This window comes from Naegleria gruberi (genome assembly GCF_000004985.1).
Source record: "Naegleria gruberi genomic scaffold NAEGRscaffold_13, whole genome shotgun sequence".
NCBI classification, from domain to species: Eukaryota; Heterolobosea; class Eutetramitea; order Acrasida; family Naegleriidae; genus Naegleria; species Naegleria gruberi.
The window spans coordinates 45872-62524 of NW_003163314.1; the positions used below are offsets into that span (position 1 = coordinate 45872).

A 16653-nucleotide genomic window follows, 5' to 3' on the forward strand; every position below is an offset into this window, starting at 1 on the left:
GGAATGAAACACTAGTGTTCAACCTTCAACGTAATTTATTGGAAATGATCAATGTAGAGATGACATGTCCTTGCAATAATATCCATACCAACCCGAGCACTCTTTTCCTTAAGGAATTGTGGATCTTTGAGTTTACCACTTTGCAAATAATATTTCCAATGACTTCCAATACCTAGCACGCAATAACACATCTGGAGAACTATGCAATGTTTGTAGGATTCAAGGAAACTCTCCCAACTCAACTTGTTACCACTCAATGATTCAAAGTATTCACGGAGGAGCGACTCTTCCACTGTCCTCCTCTTTTGAATGGATATGCTTTGGGCAGTAAAATGTGAAAGATCATAGGAGCAAGGACCTTTGCTTAAGGATTGAAAATCAATAAATTTTACAGAATTTCCTTTCTTAATAATATTTTCCAATCTAAAATCACCGTGAACGGCAAATGCTTGATCATTTTGGAGGTACGAGAGCGAGTTCTTAATGTTGGCCACCAAATTTGGCAACTCTATTCTTGTGTGAAAATGTTGCAAAATGGTATCACTGTAAGTAGACCAATCTAGTTCCTTAATAACGTCCAAAAATATTGTCCAGTCCCCCTCAACCTTCGCACAAACAGTTTCCACCAGATATTTATCAAGATTTTCCTCCTTTTCTAGTAGCGAGTTAAATTCAAAGAAGAGAACTCCATTTATGAAGGAGTAAAACAAGCTCCTAACATTCAAATCAGAAAGATTGCTCCCAATTTCGAGTTGGACTCTCTGCCAATGTCTCAATATATTAGATGCATCCTCAATAGAGCAATCACTCAATTGATCCATTTCTCCAATTCCACAATCTTCCATTACAATGTAAAATAATTGCTCTTCTTCATTCAAATATCCACTGGCAAATATCTTTGGTAAGCCATCAACTTTTTTCTTCATCATCAACCATCTACAAAATTCCACTTCATTTCTGTATTGATTCTTCAATAGAGGTCTCATCTTTCCATTCGTACTAGCCAACTTGACAATCACACTCTCCTCTCCAACTTGTATTCTCAGCACCACACCACAAAATCCCTTCATTGTATTTACAATATTTCCATTCCTCAAGACCAGTTCCCAGGAAACATCTTCCCTCTTTTCATTCAATTGATCTTCAACATTCGATACAGATCGCAATGAATCACTCTTCTTGATCAATACCGTGGCATCATCAAGTAAGCCAGCATACAACCGCTCAATACAACTTTCCATTTTTTTTAAGGTTTTTTAAAAAATTGGCGCTCTTAAATTTTAAATTGATCAAAAATCGCCCGCGCTGTAATTGGATTTGGTTCTAAAAACAACCTCTTCATACAACAAGACTCAGCTTTGGCAAAAATGAGGCTTCCTTCTAACATATTGATTTTGTAAGCTGCTGTGCTAACAAGAAGCTAGGCTTGTGTTGTAACAAGAACAAAAGATATTTAAGTGAAGATGGGGTCTCTTCTGTTTCACAAGTGCTATTCAGGTTTATTTACAATTTTAATAATTTATTTACTTGTTGAGTTTGAATTTCTTTGAAGGTTTGGCATCTTGAATGGCACTTGGTCTGTATTCTCCCGAGATACCAATTCCAACATATCCATTTTGTACACTGAGATTGGTATTGTCGATGATTAATCCAGGAAGATAGTTGGCCAAATTGAAGAGTGGAATACCATCAGCAAGTTGAATGTTAAGTTGACGAACAACTCCTCTTGCTACAACAACATTGACAATGAATGCAAAATTCTTAATATCTATTGGTCCAATCCATGATTGTTTCAAGGTGAGAAGAACTGATGGATTATCAATTTCGGCAGTCATGTTGATGGTAGTGGCATTATTCTTAAGGGAAATCTTATCCAAAGAGAATTGAGCAGCAACTGAGACAGAGAAGGCATTCACAGTTGAAGAACCATTTAAAACTTGGAACAACAATTCACCATTGAAATTGGCATTCATTCCAACAGTTGTAATGTTAAAGTCTGGAACTGGTGCATTACTTGGGTTGCTTGACAAGACCAATTGGACAAGTTGATTTGGATACTTGTTGTAAAGTTCTGGGAGGTAAATCTTCAAACTTGTAGTATTGAGTTGGATCATTTCAGTTGGAGGGACCATTTCAGGAGTAACGACAAATGAAATTTGGTTAGATTGGTGGAGACTGAATAATAAACTCTTTACAACAAAGTCAGTAACGTAAATTTGCAATAAATCATTACTAGTTGGGCTGGTTGGCAAATCAACTGGTTCAAATGGTAATTTTTCACCGAGAGACTTGTCGAAGAATCTAACTTGAGAGAAGGCACCAACAGTCAAATAATCAACAACCTTAAAGATATCAAATCCAAAGTCGATCATTAAACTCATAGTTGATGACAAGTTGATTGGCATGATGAATGGTTGTTGAGCAATGTAATCATTGACTTCTTGGATCTTCAAATGAATAGTATCAGAAACAGCATTAGCAATAAGTTTGTTAATAGTTGATGTAAAGAGAGAATCGAGCAAATTAATAATCCATCCTTGAATACCACCTTCACTAATATGAATCTTCATGTCATACAATTCCAATCCAACTTGTGACATAAATTGTGGTTTTTCGTCAGGAGTAATTGACAATTGAAGTCTCAAACCTCCATAAACACTTTCAGTATTAACATCAGCAATACCAGATCCAGTCAAATATGGGAATGACAATTGCTTGTATTGGAATTTGGTAGTCAAAACCAAACTTGCTTTGGACATTTTAACATAGAAATAATTACCAGTAGGATCCAATGAAGTTTGAATATCTTGTCCCAAGTCAATTTGTTGAAGTTTCGTTTCACTAACAACAACTTGAACATCACCAATCACTGAAACATGTTGTGTTACATTAATTTGTGGAATGACAATATGATCCTTTACATATTGTGCAAATTCGTCCTTATTTTTCTTTATAATTTGATTCAAATAGGAAATGTTTAAAAAGCCTGCAGAGGAAGGCTTTAAAGGAGTTGCTTTTATCTTATTTGTTATTGTTTTAATATTTCCTCGTAAATTTGATCCGCTAATTAATGATGCACACAAGCCGATGATCATCATACCCACTATCATCATCAGCGAGAGAATAAAACTTCTCCCTCTATGATTGAATTTAAACATTTTTTTTTGGCTTGATTTATATTTGGCTTGATGGGCAAGATTTTATGGGATTCGAAGTCCGCATTGGAAATCATGCCTTTCAGGTTCAACAATAAATGTTATCTAAAACATGTATTATTATAGGTGAATAGGAAGAAGAATCATACCAATAAGACTAATTGCCATTAAAGCACAATGCAAATATCATAAAAATTGATTTCATTTTCTTGCATTTTGTAATTTGAATTGCAAAATTAATAATTGTCAAGTACATATTTGTAAGGGTGAATTAAAATTCTCTCTTTGATATTATTCAAAACTTTTCCCGCCTTCCAGTCTCTACTCGAATGGAAGAGTTTCATAATTAAAAAAAAATGTCTCAACAATCATCAGTGCAGAGTTTGCTGTTTCCCTTCTTGCAAACTTATCACTGTGGTAATTCGGAATGTAAATACTACAATGAAGAACAATGTCTTGATAGACCTCTCGGGGAAGAGTTGATAGATTCTGGAATTTCGACATGTTTAAAGTGTTTTTCTTGTGATGATAGTTTACTTCCTTGTGATTGTTGTACACAATTATTTTCAATAGGTGCTAAAACTTCACCATCATCTAACATGATTAAATTCTGTTCGTATTGTAGCTTTCCGAACGTTTGTCATCCAAAGTGGAGAAGACATGATGGATTTTCATTATCGGAACAGGAAAAGCTACAACAAATCAAATACATTCAACTTCAAATTATAGAACATTCATCTGGGGAAGCTACAATTAATCACAGTGAAAAGGAATATGGAAAACACTTGTTGGATAGTTGTCCTAATGATGACCAATTCACAATTGAAATGTTTTACAGATCACCTCTTACTTTTGGTTCTGCTCTGAAAACAACACTTGGAATTTTGACAGAGCCTAAGAAACAATTCTTTGAATCTGATTTTCTCATGCTAAAATCACTCTATGCTAGCTCAATTACTAAAGAGGCTAAATTATCGAAACTTTTCGAGAATATTGAAAAACATTTCGTAAAGAACACCTCCCTCCATTCAGTATTGCAGAACATTAACCAATATATTTTAGGCAATGTTAGCTTTCCACTCCTTCCAAATTGTAGTAAATTGAACACTATCAAAATGATATTTAAGAATCAGTTTTTAATAATGTTGGAAACTCTACGATTGGAATTAACCACAAATTTATTACCTAACATAATAGAACCACTCAATGAACACATTACTGAAATATCACAACTAACAAATGAAGGAAAATTGAAAAGTACTACTAAGATACCTAGACCACTAATCTATCCATTTGGATCCACACCACTAGGAGAAACCAATGAAAGTCAAGAATCTCTGTTTATCAAAAAGTTTGAATTGTGGAGAAGTTTATACTTTCAATTATCCACTATCATTAACTTGCTTTCAACATTCCATCCTTGTACAAGTGTGTAAATAATAAAAACTTCTTCCAATGATGCCATTGTACAAGTCCAATCGACAATGAATGCATGCTTAGCTTCCTTTCTAGTCATTACTTTGAATAGAGTTTCTAATAATTGTTTGCTATCGTTTTGATGATTACCAATTCTAAATTCCAATCTGTTTGCAAAAGTTTCATTGTGTGAAATTAAATTAGGTGGAATTCCATTTTCATTTTCAACCAATGAGGTTTGAACATAATTTCTAGCAACTTCATTATATTCTGTACTTGATGTTTGGACGTATAACTTGTAAATTATCTCATTCTTTTGTCAAGATTGACATTATTCCAGCATTTTTTTCACGAATTCTTCATCCGCATCTAACCTCTCTTGAATAGTATGTTTTGTCTTTTCACACACCCTCTCTACTTGATAATAAATATTCTTCAATTCCTTTTCTATCCTTGCATTATTAGTTTGTTGATTGCTGAATCGTTTTTCCCATTCTTTCAAAAACTGCCTTTTCTCTTCTATCATTTCCTTTAAAAGAATTTCAGATTGCTGACAATGCTGTTCCTGTAAATCTTTAATCTGAGCTACAATAGAGCGCTTAGTGTAAGGTCTTCATCAACTCCTTCATCATCTTTTTGAATATTTTCAATAAACTTGGTTCTAAGGATTTTAGCTTGCTCCACTATTGATTTCGGAACTTTCACAGTTTCATTAGTTTCAAATCTTCTATCCTCTTTGATTTTTGCTAATTTTGCTTTCGTTTCTGCTGCCATTTCCAGAATCTTATTAAACTTTTGTTCATATAGTGGTGACACAGTGCTGAACTTTCTCTTTTTCTCATTTAGTCTCTCACTTTCATTGATCACCTTTACACCTCGTTCATACTCATCAATTAATTCCTGAACAGTATCGTTTTTTGATTTCCTAAACAATGGATTGTAGCCACATTCATCTGATTCATTATTTTCAATTTCCAATTCCTTATGATTATTACTCCTCCTAGAATTTAATTCATTTTCCTTTAAATCCTTTTCAATCTCGGAAATATGTTTCCTGATTAAATCCAAAGATTTGTGCAATGATTCGATAATCAGTACTCGCCCGAGACTTGTTTGGAAGATCCATTCTCTTCATAGCAGCTATGTACAATCTGCTCATATTTGCATGCCATTTAATTAAAACAGAATTTGTTGCATTAGAATTTGCTGGTAAATCAATCACGGTTCCGAGAATTTTCACAAATCTATCAAAATCCAAACCGACTGCTTCATTGTTATTATTACTAATATCTTGTGATGATGAAGTTTTCATTCCCGACATTTTTAATTGCAAATGTTTTCATCGCAGTGCATTGGTTGAGTGAAATAAATTACAATAATGGATTTTAATTATTTAAGGTATGGAATAATGTTATCAATGAACCACTGCTCAGTGAATCGAAGATGATCACCATTGCTTTCTAAAAAGACCAATTTTCCTGCTTTATCCATTTCTTGTAAGCCAAGCCAATCCTCCTTGTAGAGTGGCGATTCTCTTAATGGAACGACACGTTTATCTTGTCCAGGTTGATAAAATTCAAATTGTTCAGATTCTATTGGTTGTACGAATGAGTCTTGCAAGAATTTCACCATTACAAATTTGTTCAAGCTCTTTAAATTAATCTTGTAAGTTTCATTCTTAATTCTTCCATAATTATTAATGTCTGGAAGGAAAATACACTTATCAATATATTCCTGTTCATTGAAAGGATCATGCCAATATTCTGCTTGAACAAGAGAATCTTGAACCCAACCCCAATAAACTCCAATATCCAACATTTCTCTTATATATTCGCAAACTGTATGATTGACTCCAATACATTTAGGTAAGCCATAAACTCCTTGATGTTGTCCTCCAATACTGATCAAATTATTAACCTTTGGCAAATTGCATCTTTGAACAAAGGCTGCATTATTAAAATATCACAATAGGTCAGTAATTGGTTTACAATATAAAACAAACCTCTCAAAAATTGAGATCCTTGAGAGAATCCAATAGCATTAAATCCATCCTTCAAATTAGGATCCTTCTTCAACATATCACAAGCCATTTGAACTTGTTTGTTGGCATTCATTAGATAACTATTCTCAACATCTTCCTCTATATTATTTCCAATTCTAATAGAATGAATATATGGTAAATTTGATGAATTAAATTGTGATCTAATCAGTGTTTCAATCTTTCCCATTGACTATTATTCCGATCCAATTAATAATTAAATTTATTAGAATTTGATCAACAACAATTGAATAATAACATACAAATGGAAAACAGCATGAATCACCCATACCATGCCACAATACAATTGGTTTAATACTATCACTTGATGAAGCAGCAACTTGTTGTGATTTTGGATTGATACGAACCGATAATGATTCCACCTCCGTGCTGATCATGAACACACAAATCACAACCAACAATACAAACATGAACCGCCTTTCCTTCATTTTTCTATTTCTTGATTTAATTCTATTAAAAGATCACCTCATGATGATCAATAATAGTAACTATCAGCAATCAAGCCTTTTATTGCAAATTTTTGTTCTAATAACTGAATGAGATTTCATTAAGCGAAAAGCAATAATTAATTCCTTGATGATATTTTTGTTTTTTAAATTTTAAAAAAAACAAACAAATATGATTATAAAGTAAAGCATTATTAAAATTTGCTCTTTTATTAAGGAAGTAATGTCAATGGGTCACTGAGAACAAGAGTGTCTGAATAACAGCAAAACTCCTCACCCAGACATTAATTTTAAGAAATCCATTCGTTCTGAACGTTATGAGAAAGGATATCTAATCCAAAAGTCCGTCACACGAAAAGAAAATGATTGGTTGTTTTCTTCGTCATCATCATGATGGATCATCTCTGCTGGTGATCCTTTCTGTGATGATAATTTCTTCATTATTAATAATTATTAATTCATCTGATGCTGCAATAATTTCTCTGAATAATAATCAAACAATTAATCATCAACATCATAACCAACAACAAGAATATATTTCACAATTTTGGATGAATAGTAATGTTATTCCTTCCTTATTACCTTCTCATAAATCAAGAGCCTCTCGTTTCTATTATTCCAATCATCATCAACAACAGCAAGAGAAAAAGGCTATTAGAAATAATCATCATCATGAAATTGTGAAGGAGTTGCCAAGTGAAAAGAAGATTTACAAGGGATTTGCAACAATCGACTCACAAATCAGAGAAAATGTTTATTCAAAAGGGGCTGCAGCAACTTCACAAGATTTCCTTCTTCCACGACCAAAGATGTACTCTGGTATTCAAACAAAGGATTCGGATCCATTATACTTTGGTATTGCTTGGAATGAATATGATAATCAACAGTGGAATATCAAAGTGAGAGAAAATGTTTACACTGAAGATATTCAATTTAATTGTTTGAAAGTGGAACGTGCTGATCCCTTGACATTCTCCAAGGTTATTGTTGTGGATCAATATTTGACCAATGTTCGTCTGAATATCACAACTGTAAAATATGGAGGTGTGAAGAATAATGCATTTGCTGTGAAAATTACAGGTGAATCAATGTATGATCCAAGAAAGAAGGAGAAGGTTGATGATCACATTGCTGTTTATTTGTACACTGGTGTAACTAAGGGAGAGGTTTATGATATGAAGACTGATTCAAATGGACAATTGGTATTACAAGGAGTTGACGACAGTTCTTATGGTAGTTTTAGAATGAGAACTAGCTCTGTGAAGGGTGCCAATACAGAAAAAACCAAGTGGAGATATGATAATGCGCTTGAATCATTCTACTTTGTAAATGAAACTGACAGACCATATTATGCCAAGCAAATAATTACTGACACGATCAGCTCTGGAGTTGGAAATGACTATAACAATAATCCAGCCTGTTGTCAAAATGGTGGAAATCACTTTAATTTATTGCCAAATAAGAAAATGTCACAAAAGAGTAATATTGGTATTATTCAAAAGGTTCTTAAAACACCTTTCGAATGGGTTATTACCTTTGATAATCCTAATGCCAATCCTCTCACTGATCTTGAATCATCGCCTGCCTATATTGACCACCTCTATGAAAAGTACAAACAAGAGTTTGAACAAAAGTTTGATGATAGATTCCCTGTCACTAATTTCATTAATACAAATACTCAAAAAGCTTCTGCTCAAGATTACAGAGAGTTTGGTATGCAAGTTGTTAGCAGTTTAATGTTTGGATTGAGTTATTTTGAAGGTTCAGGATATTTCAAGAATATGAGTGATCCAGCGAATCCAATTATTGTCATGAAGAATAGAAAATTATTATCTCTCATTCCCAACAAACAATCCTTCCCTCGTCCATTCTATTGGGATGAAGCATTCATGGAAATGGTTCAAGTGAGATGGAATAGAGAAGTATTTGAAGAAGTAACTAGAAATTGGCATTTTGATGCAATTCTTGATGATATCACTGGATGGATCGATAGAGAACAATTTATTGGAGAAGAGGCTAGATACCAACAACCCCAATGGGCTTGGTATGGCTTATCAAATCAAATGAATCCACCAGTTTACTTTATCACTTTGGAGAGATATTGCAGAATGTATGACAAGAATGTTGTTATTGATTATTTTAACAGAACTGGTCTCTTTGAAAGATTACAAAAGATCCTTGCTTGGTATTTGAAGAATCTTCAAGCTGCTGGAAGTGAAGAGTATACTTACAGATGGGGAGGAAGAGTTTTTGATGTTTCTCTAGATAGTGGTCTTGATGATTATCCAAGATTTATGAAGGTTCTACCAGGAGAGAGCAATGTAGATCTTCAAGCATGGATTGCTAAAGCAGCTCAAGTTATGAGCGACTTGTCTCAAATGTTATCCAAGCCAAAAGATCTCATTGATTACTATGCCTCCATATCCAATATTATTTCCAAGAATTTACATGATTTGTTCTGGAATGAATCAATTGGATTTTATGTTGACAGATCAAAAACTCTTGGATTTGCCAACCACATTGGATACATTGGAATGTTACCTGTTTGTCTTGGAATTGAAACTAACATGACTCGTGTGGAAAAAACAATTGAAAAAATGTCAAACTCTGACTATTTATGGTATGAAGAGGGTGGTATCATTTCTCTCTCCTATGAAGATATTACATTTGAAAGATCAGGTCAGTATTGGAGAGGAGCATTGTGGGCACCTTTTCAATATCAATGTGCTAGAGGACTTGCCTTTTATGAGAATAATTACAAGTTGAACTCTGCCAAAATAATGAGAAAGAAAATTCAAACTGCCTACGTTAACAATGTTGTAAAGCATTACCACGTTAATGATAATTCCATTGGTGCAATCTATGAGACATACCATCCAACTGATGGAAGAGGTTTCAATAATCATCCTTTCACTGGTTGGTCAGCTCTAGTTGTTTTATTAATGTCTGAGGATTATCAATAAATTCAAAACAAAGAAAACTTTAGTGAGACAGCAACTGCACATAAGAAATGAGTAAACCCTTGATTTATTCTGAACTATTACCAAGAGGATTCTTCATGAATCTTTTTACGCCAATCATCCTTCAAACAGACAAATGTAATTTCTGGGTGTGCATTTCTCAACTCATCCCAAGAAACAAATTGTTTAGGTTTGCTTCCATTTCTTTCTCTTCCATACTCCATATCTGACTCATTTGGTTCGTAATATTCAACAAGTTTAAGGGATGGTGGATGATTGATAAATGGGTCCTTAGTAAACATGCACACAACCAAACTCAAAGATTCCAATTCAGTCAAACTCTTCAACATGAGTTCTAATTCTTCTCCTTGAACAAAGTTTGGCATTCGTTGCCTTAATTCAAATCTCTTTAGTCCTGGATTGTTATTGGAAATTTGTTTGGAAATTGAATTGTCAAACTCCTCAACAGCAACAACTTTCAAGTTTTTGAATTTCTCTAAACAATAACCAGTAAAAGTTACAGAAGTATCATAAGTACCATATCCATAATTGTAAGTGAGAGGTATCCAAATATTGGAAGCAGAGTTCAATAGAGAATTATTGAGTGCATTATGAATAAATTCCCTGTAGGTTAATCGATGATTTGGAAGGAATATCTTGCCCATCTTACCTCTTGGATCCTCCACTTTTGCCTTAATATCATGTGTTAAACTATCAATGGAAACTTGTACTTGAAAGTTCTGTAAATATTTCACAATGACCTTTCTCCAAACTTTTCCACTTGCAGCTGAAGTAATCAATGTTCTTGTGGGGAGGAACGATAATACATTAAATAGAGTATCATCATCCAAAAGTCTAATATGAAATGCCGAAATTTGACTTGAAAATGGATTAATAAACTTGGCCTTTCTTTCATCGTCTGCTTTCTCCTTATTCAAACCTAATCTTCCATATGCACAAGCTCTCATCAAATAGGTCTGTTCTCGTTGTCTAGTGAGTGGCATTAAGGAAATTGATTGTGTGAAATCCTCAATAGCATACTTGACAAGATCCTTAGACAAGTAATAATAACAAAGTCCTCTATTGTAATAAGTAGATTCCAACAAATCAGAATCATAAACTAATCCAATAGAGATGGCATTATTAAAGAGAGTAATGGCCTTCTCATAACGAGCTGAATTATAATAGGAAATACCAGCCCTTACATATAATAATTCGAGTGAAATCAAAGTTTTTGGTTTTTCCTTAAGAATTGGCTTTGTTGTGTCCAATTTCAAATTGTGATTGAAAAAGTTCTTGACGTTATTGTTGAAATTTGAGGAAAATCTTGAAAAGTTTTGAGAAACTGTAATCATAGTTCGCTCAATTGGTTTTTTAGAATTAATTTGTAATTCAACAAATTCCTTTTCCAATTCTAGAATTTCATCTTCGGTTAATGGTTGATTATTCGAATTGACCAAAGTTTCTCTCAAATGAATTGAACTAAAGAATGAATCACCAGCCGATTGGAAATCACCATTAGCATATTCAATAGAACCCTTCAAATACATTGTGAGATAACTGTCTCTAACAGCTGACACCTCCAAAGCTTCCAATAAACTCCAAGCTTCCTTCAAATCTGCATTCGATTCTTCCAATCTAGAATCTTCCAAACGAATCGTTGCTCTCTTTAACAATAATCTTGCCAATTCTTCATTAGAAACTTTTGTTTCCCTCTTCATAGCTTCAACTGCCATCGTTGTTTCTTGATCCAACTCGAGAGCTCTTTCCATTCGTTTCTTCTTCTCTGATTCCTTCATCATGTCCAAAATCTTTTCATTATTTCCACGAATGGAATGATCAATCGACTCGGCCAGTCTTTTCACACCCGCAGCAGCACCAACTACCAAGATCAATGGTAATAAAAACATTGGAGGATTATAACTATTGGAAACCAGTTCATCAATTTTAAGCAATATTTCACACAATTTCACACACACACGAATATTAAGGTAAATTTTCATCATCATTTTAGCAACATCATCATGAGAACCCGAAGACACTTCTACTTACGCACCACCACACATTTTTTTTATATTTGTTGTGTGAAAAGATGGTTTTTTTCAGTTAGTACTGTTTTTGCTTAGTAGAACTTCATCTCTTTCCAAATATGAATTTTAACGCAAGTTCATTAAGGACTCTGTTTGACTATTGCATGAAACTTTATACTCAACCAAATATATATACAAATGAAAATGGTGATGTAAAAGTAATCAATCTGATAATTGTTGAACAACAACCTAAATGTTCTGAAAGCCAAAACCAAATCAATATATTGAATGATAATCATCAAAATTATTGCATTCAAAAACAATCACTGCAATATATAGAAAACAATCATTTGGTAATAGAGAAAGAAGACTCTCTTATACAATAATTGAGATGACACAAATTAAAGTTCACTGTTATCTGTGCTTTGATAAGAAAGGGTTTGCATTTTCGTATTTTTTGAATTCCTCTTACTCCTTGCATGCACGTTATCCAAACACATATTGTTGTATGACCTTCCTTTTAAAGAATTTATACCGAATTTTGAATTAATTGCTATATTGGTATATTGAATAGTTTTGGTGATGACCGAATTCATAAGATAATCAACACAAAATCATTGTAAACTACCAGCAGCACTGCATTCAGTCAATTTGTGCAATTTATTAGAAATGAAACTCTTCTTCCTTTTGTCCCTTCCCTTTCGAATAACAATTTGGCAAAACGAAACAAATTTTGGCGATACCTCCAGTTCACTCATCAGAAGATTTCAACATGAAAAACTGACAATCTCTTTACAACCGTCTAAAACAGCAAAATAAATATTGTCGTTGAAGAATTTCAAATGTTCCAGCACAAGTTCAGTATTATTTTGAGTGACATTTGGCAGGACAGTGATGCATTCTTACAACCAAAGCATGTACCCACTTCCTTCAGAAAATCATCTAAAATCTTCTTGTGCTCTCATTCTTCTTTATCAATAAACGAAACAGACGAATCTTGCCGATTTCACCCGATTTGCAATACAAAAAAAATGCTCAAGAATACACTCTCACTGCATCCATCAGTTTCCACCACCACAGAATTAATCTATTGCACTTCTCCCCCAACTCCAACTAGACCATTTTCACTTTCGTCCACACTTTCGTCTCCTTTATCCAACCACCAAATTCCTTCCTCCAACACGACCATGAACAATATTCATACCAATAATAACAATAATCCATATCTTCACTTTCACAACAACACCATCAACAATACTTCCATTCCATCTTCAAACTCTTCCAGCACCAGCTCAACTTCCACAACCTCTTCAACTACCATATTTAGCAGCAATCGATTTAGTTTCAATCTCACAAATCTCTTCACCACCTTCTTCACCTTGTTTCTCTTCAGTTGTTACTTTTTTTCAGTGACTTATCATTGGTTAAATTTATATCCAAATTCAGTTGGTTTTCCTTTGGGTTTAAAATTTTTATTTTTGAATCAGGAACCTGAGAATGTTTTTTCATTGATTGATCAGATGCAACAGTTTGGAAGGGATCATCAGAAAAGTTTGGATTTTATTCATGTTTTTGTGACAATTCCACTTTTTACATGTTTTGTGTTGGGATTGTGGTTTGATTCGTTTTTGAGTTCAAATTCGAATCATTATTCGAATCATCATAATTCATACCTGATGAAAATTGGTGTTTGTTTCATGATTGGATTGCAATTGTTACTGTCTTGGATGGAAAAGATAATGATTATGGTCTTGTTGGAGAAACATCCATTCGATGTTCGAATCATTGGAAAGAATCCACTGATGAGAGCTGTGAAAGATGTTGAAATTTTAAATTTAACATCAAAAGCTTCATTCATATTGGGTTTCTTGTTGGTTTTGGGTGGATTCTTGTCTATTCATTATAAGAATAATCAACAGCAACAATATTCAGATTCGTCTAGTTTATTTAATCATTCATTAGCATACGAAAGTGTCAATTCATCATCACAGAAGGGATCTAATTTTCTAAATTTTGCAAATACTAGATTTCGTTCTGCTAGTGCTCATCAACAGTACAAAGATATTCTCTAATTCTTCAGTTGCAACAAGAAGGTCATTTGGATTACTCGAGTTTCGAATAGATAGTTAACATGATTTCGGGAACAAGTGCATCATCAATTCTCACAATCTTCTAATTAATAGACCGACTCTTTGGAGGTTTACAAACATCGAGTTGCAACACCGATGTAACTTTCTAATAAAATTTAAATGATTATAATAGTCAATAATAATTGTATTTACAAAATCTTTGAAATTTACAGTTTTTTGTGGAGGTCACCAAATTAATCCATTAAAGATGTTGAATATTTGAATATTCGAATGTGGTATCCTATTCCTGTAGTTGATTTCACTTCGACTTTTTACACAAATATTTGTTTACAAAACTGCTAGAAAAGTATGATTTGGAATAATTGGTTATCATGTACTGCTATGTTAAAAGTTTTATGGGAAGTTTACAATTCATCTCTCAAAAATCATAAAATGTCAAATTCAAAAAACACAAACGAACAATCTGTTGGGAACAGTCGGTGCAGGAACCATCGGAGCAACAGTTGCAGGAGCCACGACCTATGTAGGTGTGCCACTCGTTGTTTCATCATTGGGTTTTGGATCGGGTGGAGTGGTGGCTGGAACGACAGCAGCTGGCATGATGAGTGCTGCAGGAAATGTGGCTGCTGGTAGTTTGGTGGCTGGATTGCAGTCAGTTGGTGCTACAGGTAAGTTTAAATTATTTGTTTGTTTGATTGATTGAATTTGTTTGAATTATATAATTGGGTTGACGAATTTCGATTTGGATGAATAGGAGCTGTGGCTCTTGGAACGACTGTTTTGCCAGTTACATTGGTGGTTGGTGCTGGAGTGGCAGTTGGATATCATTATTGGAATAAGAAGGGTGACAACACATCATCATCAACAACAATTGATGAAAATAAGACAAATGAAGAGAATGATAAGTTTGGTGGATCAACCAATGAAGAGAATGATAATAGTAATAATGGAAATTCGAGCAAACCATGGTGGAAAGTATGGTAATTGGTCTAATCTCTTTGAAATAATCTCTGTACATTAAATATATTCTTGTATTATTAAAATTATTGGAATAGGATAAAAAGAAACTATTCCATATTCATTATACTTGACTAGACATGACCACTCAAATATTATGACTCCATACATATATCCAAAAAGTTATAGGATAAACAATAGGAAGAATTCAGAAAGTGACAACAAGTTATTTCTCATCTTGGGGAAATAAATATTTCCCATCTTTTCACTTGCTAAAATGTCAGGCTTATTGAGGAATTGTTTCATGAGATCTACGTCTTGTTTACTGAATTTTTCATCTTCAGTTCTTTGTAGAGCTTGTTCAATGGCTGATTGAATAACGGATTTTTGAAATTCATTTGCAAAACTTATTTGAATTGGAAATCTTTGGAATGGAACTTCAAATAGAATGGAAGATTCATTACAATAATTTGCTAATTGTACGAATATTTCAATTAAACTTTCAGTGTCCATGTACTTGATGATGAGAACATCGTGTTCTTGTGTTGAATGACCTTTGAACCATTGCCAGACATCCATTTCACTAATTGGAATCATTTTCATTGGAAGAAGAATATTGGAAAAGTCTTCCTTGGCCTTTTCCATATATTCTATTGCTTTCGAATATTCCAATCTTCTATTATTGAACTCGTTCAATGTCTTGACATTGGAACAATACAATTTTTTCGACAATTCACTATGAATACCATATCCAAAACAATCATAACTTGGATAAATTGAAAATAATGTTTTGTACAATCCAGGTTGTCTAATAATCTTTCCATCACATTTTCTATGAATAATAATTGGTAAATATTTCATTTCCAACTGATTGTCCAATGTTAATTCCTTCGGATTGTTTCCAAATAGCTTTAACGAATCAAAAGCAGCACTTGTTATTGCATCATACTTTCCACACCATGAACTATTCCAAAATTGTTTAAATTGACGATTAGGATTTAATCTCTTCATCATATTTTCTGTAGAATTATTGGATTGTTGTTGTTGTTCATTTACTGATGATAGAATAGTTGTTGTAGAAAATGATCGGAAATTCTTGATCAAGAAAAATTGATTGGAAAAAAATTGATTTTTCGAGAGATGAGAAAATGGGAGGGGTCTGAGTTTTTGCATTTTTTTCTATCTTAAAAAAAGATCTCTAATTAAGATATTTAAATTCTATCAATACAAATCAAAATGGAAGTTCCAAAATATTTGATATGAAAATAATCAATGTAAAAGATGCCTCCCTTGGGAATCGAACCCAAGACCTCTGTCTTACTAGGACAGCGCTACTGCCAACTGAGCTAGGAAGGCCACATTCATTAAAAATCCCTTAATGAAATTGTGCTAACCATCATTAACAAAGATTAGAATTTAAAGAATACGTATTTGTCTTAAATTGTGTTTTTGTTTTTAATCAAGTCTTTCAATGGTTGAGAATGTTCATTATTTCGTTTGGAACTTTTCAAAACTCAAAAAAAATGCAACACCCACTCAC

The 16653-nt window shown here is 33.4% G+C and overlaps 8 protein-coding genes and 1 non-coding gene across 9 annotated transcripts; 3 read left to right on the forward strand and 6 right to left on the reverse strand.

Moving 5' to 3' along the window:
- Positions 1 to 19: 19 nt before the first annotated feature.
- Positions 20 to 1241, reverse strand: NAEGRDRAFT_57457 (aminoglycoside phosphotransferase; the record flags this gene model as incomplete). Its single annotated transcript, XM_002679502.1, has 1 exon — positions 20 to 1241. The coding sequence occupies one exon, from the start codon at positions 1239 to 1241 to the stop codon at positions 36 to 38; it is 1206 nt and encodes a 401-aa protein (XP_002679548.1). The 3' UTR covers positions 20 to 35.
- A 282-nt stretch (positions 1242 to 1523) lies between these two features.
- On the reverse strand, positions 1524 to 3095 carry NAEGRDRAFT_47514 (uncharacterized protein; the record flags this gene model as incomplete). The annotated part of the gene is made up of 1 exon (XM_002679503.1): positions 1524 to 3095. One exon carries the CDS (start codon positions 3093 to 3095, stop codon positions 1524 to 1526), a length of 1572 nt encoding a protein of 523 aa, XP_002679549.1.
- A 416-nt stretch (positions 3096 to 3511) lies between these two features.
- NAEGRDRAFT_65148 (uncharacterized protein) lies at positions 3512 to 4591 on the forward strand (the record flags this gene model as incomplete). Its single annotated transcript, XM_002679378.1, has 1 exon — positions 3512 to 4591. One exon carries the CDS (start codon positions 3512 to 3514, stop codon positions 4589 to 4591), a length of 1080 nt encoding a protein of 359 aa, XP_002679424.1.
- Positions 4592 to 5156: 565 nt separating this feature from the next.
- NAEGRDRAFT_78993 (palmitoyl-protein thioesterase) lies at positions 5157 to 7058 on the reverse strand (the record flags this gene model as incomplete). Its single annotated transcript, XM_002679504.1, has 4 exons — positions 5157 to 5625; positions 5998 to 6517; positions 6574 to 6802; positions 6873 to 7058. 4 exons carry the CDS (start codon positions 7056 to 7058, stop codon positions 5157 to 5159), a joined length of 1404 nt encoding a protein of 467 aa, XP_002679550.1.
- Positions 7059 to 7438: 380 nt separating this feature from the next.
- NAEGRDRAFT_57460 (uncharacterized protein) lies at positions 7439 to 10111 on the forward strand (the record flags this gene model as incomplete). Its single annotated transcript, XM_002679379.1, has 1 exon — positions 7439 to 10111. One exon carries the CDS (start codon positions 7439 to 7441, stop codon positions 10037 to 10039), a length of 2601 nt encoding a protein of 866 aa, XP_002679425.1. The 3' UTR covers positions 10040 to 10111.
- Positions 10112 to 10116: 5 nt separating this feature from the next.
- Positions 10117 to 11946, reverse strand: NAEGRDRAFT_65151 (uncharacterized protein; the record flags this gene model as incomplete). Its single annotated transcript, XM_002679505.1, has 1 exon — positions 10117 to 11946. One exon carries the CDS (start codon positions 11944 to 11946, stop codon positions 10117 to 10119), a length of 1830 nt encoding a protein of 609 aa, XP_002679551.1.
- Positions 11947 to 13097: 1151 nt separating this feature from the next.
- Positions 13098 to 15140, forward strand: NAEGRDRAFT_78995 (uncharacterized protein; the record flags this gene model as incomplete). The annotated part of the gene is made up of 3 exons (XM_002679380.1): positions 13098 to 14037; positions 14633 to 14824; positions 14911 to 15140. The coding sequence occupies 3 exons, from the start codon at positions 13098 to 13100 to the stop codon at positions 15138 to 15140; spliced, it is 1362 nt and encodes a 453-aa protein (XP_002679426.1).
- A 156-nt stretch (positions 15141 to 15296) lies between these two features.
- On the reverse strand, positions 15297 to 16286 carry NAEGRDRAFT_65153 (uncharacterized protein; the record flags this gene model as incomplete). The annotated part of the gene is made up of 1 exon (XM_002679506.1): positions 15297 to 16286. One exon carries the CDS (start codon positions 16284 to 16286, stop codon positions 15297 to 15299), a length of 990 nt encoding a protein of 329 aa, XP_002679552.1.
- Positions 16287 to 16395: 109 nt separating this feature from the next.
- On the reverse strand, positions 16396 to 16469 carry NAEGRDRAFT_t201. The gene has a single exon. It is a non-coding gene; the product is annotated as a tRNA-Thr (tRNA).
- Between the last annotated feature and the right edge of the window lie 184 nt (positions 16470 to 16653).